The sequence below is a fragment of the Rhinopithecus roxellana genome, chromosome 1 (genome assembly GCF_007565055.1).
Source record: "Rhinopithecus roxellana isolate Shanxi Qingling chromosome 1, ASM756505v1, whole genome shotgun sequence".
In the NCBI taxonomy this organism is placed as follows: domain Eukaryota; kingdom Metazoa; phylum Chordata; class Mammalia; order Primates; family Cercopithecidae; genus Rhinopithecus; species Rhinopithecus roxellana.
This window is the reverse complement of record NC_044549.1, coordinates 130744257-130764269: the sequence shown is the minus strand read 5'-3', so window position 1 is coordinate 130764269 and position 20013 is coordinate 130744257. Positions and strand designations below refer to the sequence as shown.

General features: G+C 55.8%; 2 protein-coding genes across 7 annotated transcripts; one reads left to right on the top strand and one right to left on the bottom strand.

Annotated features, from left to right (window-relative positions):
• Positions 1 to 1410: 1410 nt before the first annotated feature.
• On the bottom strand, positions 1411 to 7754 carry THPO (thrombopoietin). Its single transcript, XM_010366162.2, is given in 6 exon segments — positions 1411 to 2294; positions 2531 to 2698; positions 4969 to 5055; positions 5336 to 5463; positions 5694 to 5851; positions 7480 to 7754. Coding segments are annotated over 6 exon segments (1482 nt in total). The 3' UTR covers positions 1411 to 1628.
• A 570-nt stretch (positions 7755 to 8324) lies between these two features.
• CHRD (chordin) lies at positions 8325 to 19032 on the top strand. Of its 6 annotated transcripts, none has more exons than XM_030931169.1 (24): positions 8326 to 8884; positions 8998 to 9839; positions 10065 to 10168; positions 10595 to 10724; positions 10856 to 10984; positions 11076 to 11175; positions 11290 to 11377; positions 11746 to 11887; positions 11991 to 12131; positions 12213 to 12295; positions 12373 to 12520; positions 12684 to 12790; positions 12895 to 13014; positions 13901 to 14057; positions 14378 to 14598; positions 15394 to 15507; positions 15847 to 16110; positions 16200 to 16293; positions 16406 to 16465; positions 16731 to 16834; positions 17288 to 17390; positions 17815 to 17969; positions 18091 to 18193; positions 18568 to 19032. In XM_030931169.1, exons 2-24 carry the CDS (start codon positions 9692 to 9694, stop codon positions 18618 to 18620), a joined length of 2868 nt encoding a protein of 955 aa, XP_030787029.1. In that variant the 5' UTR covers positions 8326 to 8884; positions 8998 to 9691; the 3' UTR covers positions 18621 to 19032. The 6 variants fall into 6 exon arrangements, 2 of the variants coding, with proteins under 2 accessions (XP_030787029.1, XP_010364462.2); XM_010366160.2 differs by having other exon boundaries at positions 8328 to 8884; positions 18565 to 19032; XR_004057417.1 differs by lacking the exon at positions 16731 to 16834 and having other exon boundaries at positions 8325 to 8884; positions 18565 to 19026.
• Positions 19033 to 20013: the final 981 nt, after the last annotated feature.

The following is a 20013-nucleotide window of genomic DNA, read 5'->3' as shown; positions in this document are numbered from 1 at the left end:
GGATGGTCTCGATCTCCTGACCTCGTGATCTGCCCGCCTTGGCCTCCCACAGTGTTGGGATTACAGGCGGGAGCCACCGCGCCTGGCCTCAGAACTCTAATTGTTACTACTTAAGGATTTGTATGTCTTTCCCAGTAAATAGAATCATTAAATGACATATAGGACTGTGTACCACACTGGGGAGAGTATGGACCCTAGAATGAGGTTGGACTAGGGTGTTTCTTCTGCCCATAGGGTGTGTAACCACTGATAACTCACCTGGCTTCTCTGAGCCTCAGTTTCCTCATCTCTAAAATAGAAAAGGTAATACCTGCCTTACAGAGTTGTGTGAATGTTACGAAAGGTAAGGTACACAAGGTTCCTAGCGCACTGCCTTACATTCTACTGCTTTGGAATGCCTTTGGTGACCCTGCGGTATTTGTGGCCGTGTTTGGGTTTCTGGGTTCCTGGCTCCTCTACCTCCATGGTAGCCTTTCCTTCCTCAGGGGTGAGGGAGAGCAAAAAGCTTCCACTAGTTTTCCTACAGGAATCTCTGGCGGTAGCAGGTTGACTTTTGCAATGGAATTTGTGTTTTTGTACAACATAAACCTCCTTTTCCTGAGCACCAAGGCAGCACTTATTTGCAAAAACCCATAAGCCTGACTCCTTTTTAGAGATCTCCTAGCAGAGTTTATGGTGGTCACACAGGGCTGCTTTTTAGATGCATTTGTGGGAACTGGGAAATGAGCCTTCAACTTGTACTTGACTTGTACTTGTTTTCCTGCTGTGTGAGCTCAAGGAGCCTGACTCATGCCACTTCCTGCACTTCCCCCTGACCTCCACAGGAGGGAGGCAGGCGTCCATGCCTGGCAAAGCCTCCTGCTGAGCTGCCAAAGCTCTAGCTGTTTGCTCAGCTGTCACATCCAGGTCCTGTCTTGACTGAACTGTCTACACAGCTTTACCTGGGGTGTGAGGCTCTCCAAGGCTTCCTGTTAGCTTTTTTGTTGGGGGTGGCAGGGTGAGGGGGATCTATTGCCGCTCTCGAAGAACATGTTTCCCTTGTTTTTCAGGGAGCTTTTGGGTGCTCTCATTTATTCCTTATACAAGCTCAGTTTTGTCTATTGTATAGGGACAGCATCTCTGAGAGGGAGCTTATTCATTTCTCAAGAGGAAAGATCTGTTAAGAATGTGGGATCAGAGTCCCACTGAGAATGATAGTAAAGGGGATGGGGGCGTTGGAAGGCCTTGAACTTGAAGCAAAGGAAATTACCCTTTCTCTGTTTTCTGATGCAAGACCTTTTCTGATGCAAGGTCTCTCCCTCTCTTCAAATGCCAGGCCAGCCCAGGCCTTTGCAGAATTGTCATAGAAAAAGAGCACATAGAGAACCAGTGAGTTGCAAGTTTCTGCAGAAAATAGACCAAAGATCTAGCTGCTCTGATGAATATTGTTGATAGCTTAAAAAATAGCTTCTGAAGGTTTATAATGTACACTGAAAAGTGATTCCCTTTTCAGTCCTGTGTATCCCTTTTACCAGGGCTTTGGGTTTCAGGAGAAAGTAGCAAATCTTGTCCAGTTGTCTCCCAGGGGCTCCCTGCAGGGAAGGGAGCTGTACATGAGACAATGCTGATGTCAGCAGTGTCTGAGAACCTTACCCTTCCTGAGACAGATTCTGGGAGTGGGTGTGGGATGTGTTTAGAAGAGGGCTGGTAGGGGTGGGTGTTGGAGCAGAAGGGTCAGGAAGCAGGGGGTGGAGCTGGACCACAGGGGAGGGCAAGGTGGGTGGAAGAGGGAAGAGTGTGTACTGTCCAGTAGGGGGATGGGTTGGGGAAGGAGAATATCCAGGCTGGAGTTTGGGTGGCAGGGAGCCTGTGTCTGATGTTCCTGGGGAAATGTCCGGGGCTCCTAGGGTCCTGCGTGAGGGTCCAGGAAAGAGTCCACGAGTTCCATTCAAGAGTTCGTGTATCTTGTTCAGGTATCCGGGGATTTGGTCCAGGGACCTGGAGGTTTGGTTCAGCAGACCAGGAATCTTGGCTCTGAATCCCTGCTGCCGCTTCTGAAGTCCAGAGCCAGTAGTTCTGGCCGAGGCAGTGAAGTTTGTCTCCAACAATCCAGAAGTCCTGTTTGGGAGCTCGTTCAGTGTGAGGACTAGAGAGGTTCTGCTGGGGACAGCTGTGGTGGGTGGGGCCCGCCTGACGCAGAGGGTGGGCCCTCCTACAAGCAGCAGGAAACGCACCTTTCCTCGGAGCAGGTGTTGGAAGCTCAGGAAGATGGCATTGGGATCCTTGTGAGCTGTAGTCCTGCCCTGTGGAGGAAGCTGAGGGCAGAGGATGGTCCTGAGGCCGAAGACCAGGGCCAGATCTCAGGCCTCCCTTGTCTAAGTAGGAAAAACAGGATACCAGCACCCAGGCATTGTGGCTGGCAGGGAGCACTCTTAGTAGATCAACTCTTCTGCCCTTGAGCTCCCTGGAAGACCCCTTCTTCCCTCAGGTCTTCTAGGGGGACTGAGTCAGAAAAGAACAGTTTCTACAGATCCCTTGACTGGGGACCTACCTGGGTTCCAAGGAGGCTCTGCAGGACCCCAAGGAGGAGACGGACCTGTCCAGAAAGCTGCCCCAGGAGGGATGAGAGGCAAGTGGGTCCCAGTTGTCCCCGTGCTGCCATCACTCCCTCCAGCAGAAGGGTCACTGCTCCCAGAATGTCCTGTGCCTTGGTCTCCTCCTGAGAAAGAGATGGAAGACAGAAGCGCACTGCCTCAAAGGGCACACTAATAGCGGGTGGGGAACCTGTAGGAGTAGCCAGCAGAGTGAATCATAAGGGCTGAGAATTGGACAGGACCAAGGTCCCACCCAGGGCAGGAATTCCTTCACAGTATCCCGACAACTGGTCATCAGCCTCTGCTTCAAAAACTCCAGGGTCCGCTAGTCTAGCCTGGTCTTCAACTTGGTTTCAGTGAGAAGAGCTCCTTATTTTCTTATGTTGCTGAAATCTGCCCTGTTATAGCTTTTACCTCTTGGTTCTAGTGCTGCAAATTTACTCTTTCTGCTGCAAAACCTTAGGATCATTTGATTTTTAAACTGAATGAAGGCCGGGTGCAGTGGCTCACGCCTGTAATCCCAGCACTTTGGGAGGCTGAGGCAGGTGGATCACCTGAGGTCAGGAGTTCAAGACCAGCCTGGCCAACATGGTGAAACCTCATCTCTACCAAAAATACAAAAATTAGCTGGGCATGGAGGTGGGCAGCTGTAATCCCAGCTACCTGGGAGACTGAGGCAGGAGAACCGCTTGAATCAGGGAGGCTGAGGTTGCAGTGAGTTGAGATCGTGCCACTGCATTCCAGCCTGGGGGATAGAGTGAGACTCCATCTCAAATAATAAATAATAATAAATAAATAAACTAAATGTAGATATGAGACTCTATCATAATGATCATAAGGATGAAAAGAAAGGACTAAAAGGGACCCGTAGGAACTGCCCTTCTTCCCTGACTCAGTATTGAGGGAAGAAGAGATGCTAGGGCTCTTGAGGATAGACTTTAGTTTTTTAAATTATTGCTCATAAAACATGCTTCTGGTCTCTTACTATTCAGGCTGCTGCTTTCTGGACACATGTTAGTTTAATATGGTCTCTCTTAATAAATTAGCATATGTCTTCAGGGGGATGTCCAGTGTTCAGGCCAGTATATTTAAGTGTAGTCCACTCAGAATAGAGTTCTCTAGGAGCATTTCCACAATGGGGATGCTAAACATCGAACAGAAAAGAATTACTAGCTTTAAGAACAGCTGCTTCAGTAATGTTACATGGCAAGTTTGGGGGCAATTTAATTCTTTCAGATCCTTTTCATAGGAAGTGCTAGGGCCAGAGGCTTAAATGATGGAAGCAGGGGATTATGACCTGAAAGCTGGCATAGGACTTTACTCGTTAATTTACACATGTAGAACTTTTTTCTTTTTCTTTTTTTCTTTTTGAGATGGAGTTTTGCTCTTGTCGCCCAGGCTGGAATGCATTGGCATGATCTCGGCTCACTGCAACCTCTGCCTCCCAGATTCAAGCAACTCTCCTGCCTCAGCCTCCTGAGTAGCTGGGATTACAGGCATGCACCACCATGCCCGGCTAATTTTGTATTTTTAGTAGAGATGGGGTTTCGCCATGTAGGCCAGGCTGCTCTCAAACTCCTGACCTCAGCTGATCCACTAGCCTCGGCCTCCCAAAGTGCTGGGATTACAGGCGTGAGCTCCTGGCCCACATGTAGAATTTTTTTTTTTTTTTTTTTTTTTTTTTTTTTTGAGGCGGAGTCTCGCTCTGTCGCCCGGACTGGAGTGCAGTGGCCAGATCTCAGCTCACTGCAAGCTCCGCCTCCCGGGTTTACGCCATTCTCCTGCCTCAGCCTCCCGAGTAGCTGGGACTACAGGCGCCCGCCACCTCGCCCGGCTAGTTTTTGTATTTTTAGTAGAGACGGGGTTTCACCGTGTTAGCCAGGATGGTCTCGATCTCCTGACCTCGTGATCCGCCCGTCTCGGCCTCCCAAAGTGCTGGGATTACAGGCTTGAGCCACCGCGCCCGGCCAGAATTTTATATCTCTGTTATTTCACCTTGTTTTTGACCTAGTCTTTCAGTGATTTGAATCTTGATTCAGTCTTTTGTTATTTTAGCGGTACTTCCCAGCTTTGTGTCATCTGTGAATGACATATGAGTCTTACTTCTTCATGCCAATTTAAGAAGATTGAATGGGAATAGGTCAAAGGCATGGCCATGAGTGATTTCTCTCCAGCTTTTCATGGTGTTCAGCTTCAAATCTATTCACATATTGGACCTGCAAGCCATCATCTTATCCACAGGCTATCATTATAGGTGAATGTAGATTGGGTTAGGGTGGCCAAGCTGAAGGTGAGATATTTTTAAAAAGCTCAAAAATGTTGGAGAATCCATGGGAAGCAGTAGGAAACTGAAGACAGGACTTAGGGAAGCCAAGGTTAGGAACGGCTTTCTTACCATCTGGGTTTTCCATTCTCCCAAGCTAAAGTCCACAGCAGGCAGCAGGACAGGTGTGGGCAAAGGGTTAACCTCTGGGCACAGGCTCTGTTGAAAAAGATTGTTGGGGGGAGAAGGGAGCTGAAATAGGGCTACGGTAGCCTAGTGAGAAGGGTAGTCCTCCATGAGTACTACGTCTAGATGAGAGCTTTTAAATGATGGCTGTATTGCAAAGATTAATCCTTGTCAAGGAGTGTGATCAGTAGGTGGTGACAATATGGGAAGAATAGTCATTGGCTCAAGGAGTTAGAGGAAGTGGTATCTTCCCGGGAGTATGGGTGTCTTACCAGTTAACGCGGATAAAGGGGATAATGATGGGAGTTCTCACCAGTCTGCTGTGAAGGACATGGGAGTCACGAAGCAGTTTACTGAGGACTCGGGGGTCACAGGCAGGAGGAGCCGGGCTGGACAGAGTTAGCCTTGCAGTTAGGAGAAGCATGACCACGAGGAGCAATTCTTAGATGAGGAGAGGTGAGGTTGAAAGATGAGGAGGAAATCATTGTCAGCTGGTATTCCAGGAATTCCCATTCAGGACCCAGACCCGAAATCCAGGGAATCCACCCCTCAGACCCCTTATTTTTGAGAGAATGGGTTCCCCCAGCTCCCTGCCCCTGCAGTGTGTCTCCTTTCTCTCTCCCTTTCTGTCATGTTTCCATCTGGCCCTAGCCCCTCAAGAGTGTTCTCACCAGTCAGCTCCATTCTGGCCGGGGTGTCTGGCTGGCGTGGCTCCCTGTTTGGGGCCTCTCCCCTGAATCCTTCCTGGGGCCATGGAGGCGGCTTGGGCTCTTGCACTTCTGGGCAGAGTAGGGTGGGTCAAAGGCGGGCCAAGGATGAGGAATCTATCCTGAAAGTGGCAAGAAGAGTGAACATTTAACCGAGTTTCTAGGAAGAGACTGCCTGGCAGGGAGAACAGATGCTGGGGAGGGCTTGAGATGCTGACCAGCCTGGAACTGCCAAAGGCCTGACTTCTCTCACATTTTCTTGTGATGAAAGCATATGGTGCGCCGGGTGCAGTGGCTCACGCCTGTAATCCCAGCACTTTGGGAGTCCAAGGTCAGGAGTTCGCGACCAGCCTGACTAACATGGTGAAACCCTGTCTCTACTAAATACAAAAAAATTAGCAGGGCATGGTGGCATATGCCTGTAATCCGAGCTACTTGGGAGGCTGAGACAGAAGAATCGCTTGTACCTGGGAGGTGGAGGTTGCCATGAGCTGAGATCCCGCTATTGCACTCCAGCCTGGGCAATAAGAGCGAAACTCCGTCTCAAAAAAAAAAAAAAGAAAGCATATGGTGTCTCCTTTTTGTCAGGCCTCCTCAGTGAATCTGACATGGATTTGGTGCCGCCTACCCCTGCTGAGAACAGCAGGACATGGTATGTATACACACATATCTTAATTGGCCTTAAATTCTGAGTAACCTTGGTTGTTAGGTCAGAGAAAATCTGGGATGGGGATAGAGAAGGAAAGTATTGTGGCTTCAGCCTGGAGAAGAGAGTGGAAAATGGGATGCAGGGCCCGGGTGAGGAATTGGCAAACATGCACAATATGTTGAGGGGTAACTTTTGCAGTGGGGAGTGGGGCTGGGGTGGGACAAACTGCACAAAGCTGTAACTGGGACCACTTAGAGGTCAGGATTAAAGGGCAGTATGGGAGACATTAACCTCTATTCTTTCCCTATGTACCCCCACACATAAAGCCTCTGGAGCTTTTCTTTGGACTCCAAGTCTTGAAATACTCCATTATCTGAGCTCAAGAGATGGGCTAACAGTCCTGGGACTTCCTTCCTGAGACCAGCTACCCAGGAAGGGGCACCTGCTGGGTGATGCCCACCTTAGGGGCTTACTTGCCTTAGGCGCCCACTAACATATCTGTCTCATAGCTCACACCTGCCTCCCTGCCCCCTTGGCAGAACCCCTTCCGGTTCCTTCACAGGACCCCCCACATGGCTTCCTCCTCCTTTCACAAGTTGTGCAAAGAGGCTTGCACCTGATTCAATATTGGGATTTCCTGTAGGTCTGTCAACATGCATGGGCCCTCCTCCCATTACCCTCTCCTTGCGCCCTGGCTCGCCTAGCCCAGCTTCCCTAGCGCCAGATTCAGAACCTTAAGCTAACAAGGAATGACCAGCTAAGAATGGGGATTGGGGATGTGTCCATCTTAGTACTGTGTTCGCTAAGCCCGAAGTGCAGCTCCCTCTCTTATTTTCTCCCTGGGCTCATGTACCCTTTCCTTAGGGCCAGCCAGGGCTGTGCTGTATTCCACCAAGTAAGTGATCAGTCCCTCAGAAACCAGCACCCCACCCCCTACCCCTGCTCTGCCCTGCTCCTCCCATTCTGGGAAGGCTACACTCTTCTCGACAAAGGTCAGTGCCTGTAGGTTCCAGTTTGCCTGCCCCTCCCCCAGCTGGGAGACCATTTCTCTTTGCTGTCCTTTATACCCTCACATAACCCCACACCCTGCTGGCCACTCACCAGGTGGATAAGGGCTCCAGGACCCAAGTGCACAGCAGGCAGCCCTCTGGGGAGCAGATGGGTTGGAAGACATGTGGCGGTGGGGCAAAGCCCCTCCACAGCAGCAGGTCACACGGCTGCCTGGGCCACTTCTGCCCAATCAGAGGAGGGAACCACCAGACACTGGCGAAGGCCCCCGGAAGTGACGCCTTCTCTTCCCTGGAGCCCCTGCCTGGACCAGGGTCCACTCCTCCACCCACACACACCCTGGAGAAGACTTGGATAGGGGGATTCATCTTTTCCTGGACATGGGCAACCTGGGACCTGGAGGGGGACAGGAGCAGAGGTTTTTTTCCAGGAGGAATCTGGCAGGACATTTGTGTCACTGGGGAAGAAGCCCAGAGGTCTTGTTTTAGATTGGTGGGGTTTTCACTTCCTGGCTATCCAAATTTCTTTTCCCTGGACATCACACCTGCTGCTGAAATCCAACAGGACACTTGCTTTCCTGTTTTTCTTTCTATAACCCCCTAGGGAGTCCTGTCTTGTTATTCCCCTTTTTGAAGTGGGAATACGGATAACTGCCCACATGAGAGAAATCTCCTGTTATAGGCTGGTGTTATGGGGAAAGGGTTTAGACCGGTTGAGAGAACTGTCAGGTGCGGGGCACTGTATGTGCACGCATGTACCGGGTTAAGCCTGGGCTTAGGTGCTGGTCTGCTGGGGTCTAGTGACTTGGAGGGCTACACACACAGCTCTCTGTGCATGGGGCCCTCCTTTGCTTTTTCTGTCTCCCTCTTCCATCTACCGTTCCACATGTGACAAGAGGAATAACCAGCCCCATGTGTCCCTGTCTTAGGAAAGACAGCTGCTGGACCTCCCCCGCAAATACCTCCCTGCTGCCCCCCCCTTTCCTTTGGCCCTGGCTCTAGCTCCTTTGCTTTCTTCCCAGACCCAGTCTCCCCACAGTCTCTGTCCTCAGGGGCATCCCGGCCTGACCTTGTTCCCATCATCCCCCTGTCGCCTAGAACTTCCTCAGGCTCTCTCCTGTTCCTCCTCCCCAAGGATGGGCATGTCTGCTGAGAAGTGTGGCCTAGATCCTGGAATTTTCCCGACCAGCCAGATGAGATGTCTCCCAAGATTAGGAAGGAGGGTGCTGGGATAGCTGGGAGGATAGTGGGTGTGTGTGGGTGGGAGAGACAGGGAGGCAGGCATGACCACGGAACCAAGAGAAAGGAGGCTGGGAGTGGGTTGGAGAGGCAGAGGGTCCCTTGCGTGAAGGAAGGGGGTGAGGAAGCAAGAGGGGATGGTCGAATGGGCCTGAGGATAAGTTACAATGAGAGAGAGACACTGTCATTCCACAGAAAGGGGAATGCTGCCGGTCCGTGTCCTGGGTAACACAAGAATGAGGAGCGACCTCAGAGAGGAGGTAGGGAGGCAGGCTAGGCAATGAAAGAGGGTGGTGAGGGTTTGAGGGGCGCTGTGGGCCAGGCAGGGGGAGATCGGCTGATGGGCCTTTCCTGTACGTTGTCATATTTAAAGACAAGTCTTCATCCTTCGGGCGGAACCGGGTCCTGCTCACTGAACGGTCCAGGCCTCAGGCCTAGCCTCTGCCCCTCCCTGGCCTGAGGCTCCCCTCCTGGGCTGGACACCGACCTCCTGGTCCAGCCGCCCTGTGGCCGCCAGCAGCGGGGGGCTCCGGGCCCGCCTCTCCTCCCCCTCTTCGCGCCCCCTGGTCCCTCCCCTCCCCCTCCCCCGCTCCCCCTTCCCCTCCCGCTCCTCCCTCCTCCCCTGCCCGGTCCCAGCCCCTCCCTCCCCTCCCCCACCCGCGATCCGGGCCGCTGCTGCTGGGCCGGACCCCCCGGGCTCAGCCCGGCCCCTAGCCGAGCTGCCGCCGCCGCCCCGTTTGCTGAGGAGGAGGCCCCCGGCCGGGGCGTCGGGCGCGGGGCATAAAACGGGCCGGAGCCGGCGCCCGGGGCAGTAGAGCCGCGTACGGCCCGGGTCAGCGCCCGACCGCCCGCGCTCCTCCCGGCCGCTCCTCCCGCCCCGCCCGGCCCGGCGCCGACTCTGCGGCCGCCCGACGAGCCCCTTGGTGCACTGCCCCGGCCCCGGCCCCGGCCCCCTCCCGCCGCACCGCCCCCGGCCCGGCCCTCCGCCCTCCGCACTCCCGCCTCCCTCCCTCCGCCCGCTCCCGCGCCCTCCTCCCTCCCGCCTCCCCAGCTGTCCCGTTCGCGTCATGCCGAGCCTCCCGGCCCCGCCGGCCCCGCTGCTGCTTCTCGGGCTGCTGCTGCTCGGCTCCCGGCCGGCCCGCGGCGCCGGCCCTGAGCCCCCCGCGCTGCCCATCCGTTCCGAGAAGGAGCCGCTGCCCGTTCGGGGAGCGGCAGGTAGGTGGGCGCCCGGGGGAGGCGCGGGCGGAGATATGGGCTCGGGGCGAGTCCGCGCCAGTCCGGAGGGGGCGCGGGGCGCAGGTGGCTCGGCGCGGCGGGCGGCCCGGAGGGTGGGCGGGGGCTGAAGGGCGCGGTGCCCGGGACCCGGGACCCGCGGACAGCCCCCAGGGCGGCACACAGCGCGAGCTGGGCAGCGGCCTCCAGCCAAGCCCGTCCCCGCAGGCTGCTCCTTCGGCGGGAAGGTCTATGCCTTGGACGAGACGTGGCACCCGGACCTGGGGGAGCCCTTCGGGGTGATGCGCTGCGTGCTGTGCGCCTGCGAGGCGGTGAGTGCGCCCCGCAGCCGGCCCGGGCCCTGACTGGTGGGGAGCGCAAGTCGCGCGGACGTCGGAGTGCTGAGAAGGAGCCCAGTCGGCAGACGTTGGGGATATTTTTCTGGTGGAGGAAGGGAAATCAGCCCCTTCAAGTCTTAGGTGCTGTTACTGATCGCCCACTCTGTGTGAGGCCCTGTGCCAACTCCGTTTCGTTCCCAGCTCACCTAACTCCCATGGCAGCCTTGCTAGATAGCGAGAGTATTATTATCCCCATTTTCCAGACAGGGACCTTGAGGCCCAGAGAGACGAAGTAGCTTGTCTAGGGTCACGCAGATTGTAAGTGGCAGAGCTGGCTGACTCTGCGGGACATCCTTGCCTGGGGGTCTCATCAGTTGGCTTCTTGCGCTCACTTGGGTTTCCCGCCTTTTCCGGGAGCAGCCTCAGTGGGGTCGCCGTACCAGGGGCCCTGGCAGGGTCAGCTGCAAGAACATCAAACCAGAGTGTCCAACCTTGGCCTGTGGGCAGCCGCGCCAGCTGCCGGGACACTGCTGCCAGACTTGCCCCCAGGGTAAGGCTTGCTCCGCCCTGCGGGGAGGGAGGCAGGGCCAAGGTACTGGGTCCTGGGCCACTTGGATGGGGCTTCGGACTGGCCCTTCCCATGGCCAGCTGAAGCCCGTGTTCTTACCCCGCCCCCTGCAGAGCGTAGCAGTTCGGAGCGGCAGCCGAGCGGCCTGTCCTTCGAGTATCCGCGGGACCCGGAGCATCGCAGTTACAGCGACCGCGGGGAGCCAGGCGCTGAGGAGCGGGCCCGTGGTGACGGCCACACGGGTAGGGGGCTGGCGAACAGCGGGGTTGTGGTTGAGGCTGGGTCACCAAAGCAGCGTTTGACAGTGCTCAGGCCATCTTCCTCACGTCCCAGACTTCGTGGCGCTGCTGACAGGGCCGAGGTCGCAGGCGGTGGCACGAGCCCGAGTCTCGCTGCTGCGCTCTAGCCTCCGCTTCTCCATCTCCTACAGGCGGTGAGAAAGGGGAAAGAGCAAGGAGGGGTCAGCTGCTGGCCGGGAAGGAAACTGGGAGAGCTGGGAGGGGCTGCTTTTGGCTCAGTCTGGCCTCACCCGACCTCTCATTCCCAGGCTGGACCGCCCTACCAGGGTCCGCTTCTCAGACTCCAATGGCAGTGTCCTGTTTGAACACCCTGCAGCCCTCACCCAAGATGGCCTGGTGAGATGATGTCATTTATGAGCACTTGTCCAGTCTGGGCACTGTGCTGAGAGCATGCTCTGCATTGCCTCCAGTGGTCCTCACCACAGCCCAGTGGGAGGAAGGCACTGACATTATGATGACCATTTTACAGAAGGGGGAACTGAGGCTCAGTAGGAGAATGTGATTTGTTCAAGGTCACACAGCTAGTAAGTGGTGTAGCCAGGACTGGAACCCAAGCATCTGCCTCCGGGGTTCTTTCTTAAGCTTCCTAGGGCACCCTGGAGGTTCCTTTCCATATTCCTTTTTCATCAGGCCTGCCTGGACCTCCTAATTGGCCTAACCTGCACGGTGTCTGAGCGTAGGGCCTTCTTATCTCTCTGCTCCAGGTCTGTGGGGTGTGGCGAGCAGTGCCTCGGTTGTCTCTGCGGCTCCTTAGGGCAGAACAGCTGCATGTGGCACTTGTGACACTCACTCACCCTTCAGGGGAGGTCTGGGGGCCTCTCATCCGGCACCGGGCCCTGGCTGCAGGTAGGGAGCAAAGAGCCCTAGGCATGAAATTCTGAGTTTTCTCTATCCCCCAGGAAAGGGGAGGGGGCGTTCTGATGGGCTCTCATCATCCTGCCTTCCCCAGAGACTTTCAGTGCCATCCTGACTCTAGAAGGCTCCCCAGAGCAGGGCATAGGAGGCATCACCCTGCTCACTCTCAGTGACACAGAGGACTCCTTGCATTTTTTGCTGCTCTTCCGAGGGCTGCTGGAACCCAGGAGTGGGGGTAAGTGGGATGGGGGCAAGACACGTGAGAAGGTTAGGGAGAGCACCTGTCTCAGAAAGGCCCACATGTGCGGCCTTGCAGGACTAACCCAGGTTCCCTTGAGGCTCCAGATTCTACACCAGGGGCAGCTACTGCGAGAACTTCAGGCCAATGTCTCAGCACAGGTGAGCGGGGATCTGGCTCTTGCTGCCACCTGTCTTGGCCTCTTGCTATTGCCCATCACACCCTGCTCTGTCCCCAGGAACCAGGCTTTGCTGAGGTGCTGCCCAACCTGACAGTCCAGGAGATGGACTGGCTGGTGCTGGGGGAGCTGCAGGTGGCCCTGGAGAGGGCAGGCAGGCCAGGGCTGCGCATCAGTGGACACATTGCTGCCAGGAAGAGCTGCGACGGTGAGGTGGGGCGGGGAGGGCCTGGTGTCCTGGGCATGCACAACTGAGAGGCACAGACACGTGCCAGGGAAGGGGCCAGGGTGGGTATGGGAGAGATCCTGAGGACTGGGGGTGTAAGCGGCCATGGGGTAAGCCTAGCCTCACCTGTCTTGCCCCTCCATAGTCCTGCAAAGTGTCCTTTGTGGTGCTGATGTCCTGATCCCAGTCCAGACGGGTGCTGCCGGCTCGGCCAGCCTCACGCTGCTAGGAAATGGCTCCCTGATCTATCAGGTAAGAGCCAGGGGCTGCAGAATGTGGGGGAGGGGTGGGGTGGGCAGCAGGCCCCAGGCCTTTACTGCCCCTCCACTTTGCCCTCCTCCATCCCTGCCCATCAGGTGCAAGTGGTAGGGACAAGCAGCGAGGTGGTGGCCATGACACTGGAGACCAAGCCTCAGCGGAGGGATCAGCGCACTGTCCTGTGCCACATGGCTGGACTCCAGCCCGGAGGACACATGGTGAGGGCTCCAGGTTGCTTTACCCCAGGGCCCAGTGCATGGGCTGTGGGAAGCCAGGTTGGATAAGCAGGGATGTTCATTATCATCCACTCACTCATGGATTCTCCCACTCATTCTTTTATTCATTTGACTTTTTTTTTTTGAGATGGTGTCTTGCTCTGTCACCTGGGCTGGAGTGCAGTGGCATGATCTCAGCTCACTGCGACCTCTGCCTCTCGGGTTCAAGTGATTCTCTTGCCTCAGCCTCCCGAGTAGCTGGGACCACAGGCATGCGCTACCATGCCCAGCTAATTTCTGTATTTTTAGTAGAGATGGAGTTTCACCATGTTGGCCAGGATGGTCTCGATCTCTTGACTTGTGATCTGCCCGCCTCGGCCTCCCAAAGTGCTGGGATTACAGGGTGTAGCCACCGCGCCCGGCCTGATTTGACATTTTTAGTGAGCCCCAGACTAGGGACTAGAGTACAAAGCAAATCAGATGTAGCCCCTGTGCTCAGCAAGTTCACAGTCAAATGGGAGGCATTGGACCTGGAGAACAGTGTCATAGGCCGCATAGTAGTAATTGTAATGGCAATGGTTGCTACTTATAGGGTCTTTCTATGTGTTAGGTGCTGAATTGGTGGCCTTACATATTTTTTGACTTTCACAGTACACATTTTATAGATGAGGAAGTGAAGACTTGGAGAAATTAAGTAACTCTTCAAGGTTGTTACATAGCTAGGAAGTAGCGGGGAGGGCCATGAAACTGGGCCTGCCAGGTCCTTATCCTGTGTTTCTGGTGTGTGGAAGTGTGTGTGGGTGAAGTGGGGGCACAAAATGACCCAAGGTTTCAGAACCTTGGGCTCGTGTGAGAGCTGAGGAAGACCTGTCCTCCCCTGCCCCCACAGGCCGTGGGTATCTGCCTTGGGCTGGGTGCCCGAGGGGCTCATATGCTGCTGCAGAACGAGCTCTTCTTGAACGTGGGCACCAAGGACTTCCCAGATGGAGAGCTTCGGGGGCACGTGGCTGCCTTGCCCTACAGTGGGCATAGCGCCCGCCATGACAGTGAGTGTCCTTAGGGGTCTATCGGCCCTTTGGTTTCCTAGAACATTTGAGGGATGGTGGCAGACAGCCAGAGCCTGGTGTGTCTTCAGATGCCTTTCCGGTTGCCATCTGAAGGTGGGGACATATAGGGTGGCCCTGCTGGCAGACTCTTCCTGTTGCCGAGGTGCAAGGGTCTAAAACTTGCTGCTCTCCAGACCCTGGACCTATGGACAGTGTCTAACAGCTCCTAGAATGTGTGCTGGGGAGCTGGGGAATGCTGGGTTTGAGGGCTTGCCGTAGGCCACCTTCTCACCTGTCATCTCTCCTCTGTCTGGACCCAGGGCTGCCCGTGCCCCTAGCAGGAGCCCTGGTGCTACCCCCTGTGAAGAGCCAGGCAGCAGGGCATGCTTGGCTCTCCCTGGATACCCACTGTCACCTGCACTATGAAGTGCTGCTGGCTGGGCTTGGTGGCTCAGAACAAGGCACTGTCACTGCCCACCTTCTTGGGCCTCCTGGAACGCCAGGGCCTCGGCGGCTGCTGAAGGGATTCTATGGCCCAGAGGTAAGGATGTGATGGTAGGCGGCAGCTTGGAACATTTCTGTGTTTTAGCTTGAAGGGCTGTGTGGGCCTATGGTGGGGGAAGCAGAGAGCAGGCAGCCTGGTATAGAAGAACTGGTGTAAATAAAATAAATTAAACAGTGATTTGTAGGCTGGGTGCAGTGGCTCACGCCTGTAATCCCAACACTTTGGGAGGCCAGGCAGGTGGGTCACCTGAGGTAGGAAGCTCAAGACCAGCCTGGCCAACATGGAGAAACCCCATCTCTACTAAAAATACAAAAGTAGCTAGGCTTGGTGGTGCATGCCTGTAATCCCAGCTACTCTGGAGGCTGAGGCAGGAGAATTGCTTGAATCCAGGAGGCGGAGGTTGCAGTAAGCTGAGATTGCACCATTGCACTCCAGCCTGGGCAACAAGAGCAAAACTCCATCTCAAAAAAAAAAAAAAAAAGCTGGCATGGGCTTGGGAGTCAGATAGACCTGGGCATGACTCTGACTCGGCTTTTTATTATTCATTCTCCTTTCTAAGTCTTTCTTTGGGGGGGTATCTTGGATAGTATGTAATATCCTGGACCTCAGCGGGGTAGGTGGGATGGACTAAGCCCTTCAAGTGGGGTGAGTTCTCATGGACTTGGAGTCAGAGAGACCTGGCTTCCAAGCTCCATACTATTGCCAATGGGTTTTGCTACCCTGAAGACTTTATTTGACCTCCCTGGCTCTCAGTTTCTTCATCTGTGACTTGGGGAAGTAGGCTCAGCCCTAAAGTGCCTTATTCCCATCCATTATCCTGTCTCTGTGCAGGCCCAGGGCGTGGTGAAGGACCTGGAGCCGGAGCTGCTGCGGCACCTGGCAAAAGGCATGGCCTCCCTGCTGATCGCCACCAAGGGTAGCCCCAGAGGGGAGCTCCGAGGGCAGGTAGGTGGGGAGTGTGGACAGTGGGGGCAGTGGGGAGGGTGCAGAGTTGGGGTGGCACTGTGTGCCCTTGTACTAATCACTTGCTGTCTCTGAGTCCTGGGGGGTGGTCATATCACACCTCCTGGCTGGTGGGGAGGATGAAGACAGACAAGCTACATGAGGAGGCTGGCAGCCCAGCACCCTATTCCTGGCAGCTGGGATGATTGTGGAGCGAATGGCATCCTCCTGGGCCACCGCAGCGCTCAGGGGGCCGAGGTGTCTCCTGTTGGCTGGCCGGTTGCTGCTGGTAAAGACGCGAGGGGGAGCCCCAGCGCCACCTCAGTTGGCCTCTCCTCCCAGGTGCACATCGCCAACCAATGTGAGGTGGGCGGACTGCGCCTGGGGGCGGCCGGAGTCGAGGGGGTGCGGGAGCCGGGGGCTCCAGATACAGCCGCTGCTGCGCCACCTGTGGTACCTGGTCCCCCGGCACTAGCGCCTGCCAAACCTGGTGGTCCTGGGCGGCCCCGAGACCCCAACACATGCTTCTTTGAGGGGCAGCAGCGCCCCCACGGGGCTCGCTGGGCACCCAACTACGACCCGCTCTGCTCACTCTGCACCTGCCAGGTAGGAGGTCCTGGAAGGGCACATTGGGTCCTGGGATCTGGGGCAAGGGGCCTGGACTCTCCCGTCAATGCCTCTGTCCCTCTCTGCAGAGACGAACGGTGATCTGTGACCCGGTGGTGTGCCCACCACCCAGCTGCCCACACCCGGTGCAGGCTCCCGATCAGTGCTGCCCTGTTTGCCCTGGTGAGTTCCCTGCAGGGGAGTGGAGGGAGGAGTCAGCCCCGTGTGGACCGGTCCTTTGGGGAGGGAAGGAGGTCGGTCACCCTCTGCTTTCACCATTTCTTTGGCTCCACAGAGAAACAAGATGTCAGAGACCTGCCAGGGCTGCCACCGAGGAGCCGGGACCCAGGAGAGGGTGAGCTGGAAGGGTGCGTGCAGGGTGGGAGGCCCCAGAGGAGCCATTAGGTTGAACCAGGAGGGGGACAAGAAGGGGAGAGTATATAGGGGGTGGCCTGAGGGGCACAGATTCCAAGCAATGCCTGACAGGACTCATTAGTGTTACTGGCCCCCAAATGGGCCCTTGTCTTAGGCCCATGTGGGCTGGCCTGAGGCTCAAGCCTTGGTTGTGGGCCCAGCTGATGAGCTCATACTAACGGCCGCTGGGCCCTGTTCCCCACCAGGCTGCTATTTTGATGGTGACCGGAGCTGGCGGGCAGCGGGTACGCGGTGGCACCCCGTTGTGCCCCCCTTTGGCTTAATTAAGTGTGCTGTCTGCACCTGCAAGGTATGGCCACCCAATCTTCTCTGGTGCCATAACCCAGCGGGGTCTGCAGAGATGGGGAGGGGCTGCCAGGTGAGGAAGGCCCGTCCTTGCTGAGGAGGGCTCAAGGATCAAACCGATATGAGAAAAGGCCCTTGCGCTCTGAGAGTTGGCTTCCTGTGGGAAAAGGAACAGGGCTGACCTGGGTGTGGGTTCTGGCTCTGCCAGCTAACTAGTGCCGATGACCCTAGGCACCTTCTGTCCTTGAGCCTCATTTTCCTCTCCTGTAAGCAGATATGATGGCAACTACCTTGCAGGGTTCCGATGAGAAGCTGAGTTTAGGTCTATAAAGCAAGCCCGGGCCTCTGAGTAAAAGGCCACAGAGAGACTGCATCTGAGGTGTGGAATAGGAGAGGGAGAGGGCAGGAGGTTTATGTGCCCCCTGCCTGACACTCCTTGCTTAATGGATCCCTACAGGGGGGCACTGGAGAGGTGCACTGTGAGAAGGTGCAGTGTCCCCGGCTGGCCTGTGCCCAGCCTGTCCGTGTCAACCCCACCGACTGCTGCAAACAGTGTCCAGGTGAGAGAGGTGGCTGGGCACTGAGGCCTCACCTTAGGGTTGAGGCAGGCCTAGTCCTGGATGAGGGGAAGGGTGCTCAGCTAATTGAGCATTTACTGAGCACTGCTCTGTGCCTTATCTGGAGCCAGGATTCTAAATGGTGCGGAAAGAATGTGATATTCTAGTGGGGTATGATGGGTTCTGGTTCCTGCTCCATCCATCCATCCATCCACCCATCGATGCATCCATCCATCCATCCATCCATCCATCCATCCATCCATCCATCCATCCATCCCTTGATCTGTCCATTCATCTGTCTACCCACCAATCCAAATTTATCACCTACTGAGTGCCAGAAACTGCTAGGTGCTGGGGATTCAAAATGAATACTCAAAAAACCAGGTTGGTCCTCCTGAGCTGACCCTTTCTCTTTCCCTCTCAACAGTGGGGTCGGGGGTCCACCCCCAGCTGGGGGACCCCATGCAGGCTGATGGGCCCCGGGGCTGCCGTTTTGCTGGGCAGTGGTTCCCAGAGAGTCAGAGCTGGCACCCATCAGTGCCCCCTTTTGGAGAGATGAGCTGTATCACCTGCAGGTGTGGGGTAAGTGGGGAGCCTGGTCTGGAGTAGGGAGGCCTTCCCAGGGAGGTCCCTGAAGAAGCTGAAGGCCACTGTGTCCCAGTACCTCTGGGGGATCCTCAGTGTCTGCTCTGTCTTGTACCAGGCAGGGGTGCCTCACTGTGAGCGGGACGACTGTTCACTGCCACTGTCCTGCAGTTCGGGGAAGGAGAGTCGATGCTGTTCCCGCTGCACAGCCCGCCGGCGGCGTAAGTGAGGGAGTCCAGGGTCAGCAGCTGTGAGTGGAGGGCTGACCTGCCTGTGGGACTCCTGATCAGGGAACGGAGCTTTCAGTGTGTGCAGCAACAGTGCAGCCTGCCTCACAAGTGCCATTCCAATCCACCCTCACAGCAACCTGGTGGAATTGTTATTTATGACCTTTTCTTTGCAAATAAGATTTCTGAAGCTCAGAGGAATTAAGCAACAAGATGAAGGTCACCCAGCTGTGTGCACTGACCTGTTTAGAAAATGCTGGCCTTTCTGGGACCAAGGCAGGGATGCTTTGCCCTGCCCTCCATGCCTCTCTGTGCCTCTCCACTCCCTCTCCCCTCCTCCGACATTCCCTCCCTTCTGTCTCCAGCAGCCCCAGAGACCAGGACTGATCCAGAGCTGGAGAAAGAAGCCGAAGGCTCTTAGAGAGCAGCCAGAGGGCCACATGACCAAGACGATGGGGCCTGAGCTGGGGAAGGGGTGGCATCGAGGACCTTCTTGCATTCTCCTGTGGGAAGCCCAGTGCCTTTGTTCCTCTGTCCTGCCTCTACTCCCACCCCCGCTACCTCTGGGAACCACAGCTCCACAAGGGGGAGAGGCAGCTGGGCCAGACCGAGGTCACAGCCACTCCAAATCCTGCCCTGCCACCCTCGGCCTCTGTCCTGGAAGCCCCACCCCTTTCCTTCTGTATATAATGTCACTAGCTTGTTGGGATTTTTAATTTATCCTCACTCAGCACCAAGGGCCCTGACACTCCACTCCTGCTGCCCCTGAGCTGAGCAGAGTCATTATTGGAGAGTTTTGTATTTATTAAAACATTTCTTTTTCAGTCTTTGGGCATGAGGTTGGCTCTTTGCGGCCAGGAACCTGAGTGGGGCCTGGTGGAGAAGGGGCAGAGAGTAGGAGGTGAGAGAGAGGAGCTCTGACCCTTGGGGAGCAGAAAGAGACCTGGAGAGGCAGAGGATAGTGTGGCAGTTGGCTGACACACCTGGGTTCCACAGATGCTCCTTGAGATGGTCTAGAGACTCAAGAATTTAGGGAAGTAGAAGCAGGATTTGACTCAAGTTTACTTTCCCACATCGCTGGCATGTTTGCTAACTTCATGTTTGAAGTTGCTCCAGAGAGAATCAAAAGTGTTACCAGCCTCTTTCTCTCTCCCTCCCTCCCTCCCTGCCTCCTTCCCTCCCTCCCTCCCTCCCTCCCTCCCTCCTCCTTCCTTCCTTCCTTCCTTCCTTCCTTCCTTCCTTCCTTCCTTCCTTCCTTCCTTCTTTCCTTCCTCCCTCCCTCCCTCCCTCCCTTCCCTTCCCTCACACCAGTGGGGTCTTGCTATGTTGCCCAGGATGATCTTGAACTCCTAGCCTCAAGTGATCCTCCTGCTTTGGTCTCCCAAAGTGTTGGGATTACAGGCATGAGTCACCACACCCAGCCCAGCCTCTACCTTCTTTGTCTAAAGTGAGGCAAACACTTTCCTGTTTTTTTCCTGGAAACCTGTGCTCTGGACCAGTTCTGGGGCAAACTGGGGTCAGAGTGGATTGGAATCAGCTCTGGTCCAGCTTTTGGTTGCGCTTACGTTGAGACCAAAGTATGTGGAGAATAAGACAAGACCCTCCTGCCCTGTTACCCTCTTCTCTCTCCCCTCCCTCATTCCTACCATCAAGACCCAGGCATTCTGACAAGCTCTAGGAAATGAGGGTATCAGAACAGAAATCTCGGCCGGGCGCGGTGGCTCAAGCCTGTAATCCCAGCACTTTGGGAGGCCGAGACGGGCGGATCACAAGGTCAGGAGATCGAGACCATCCTGGCGAACATGGTGAAACCT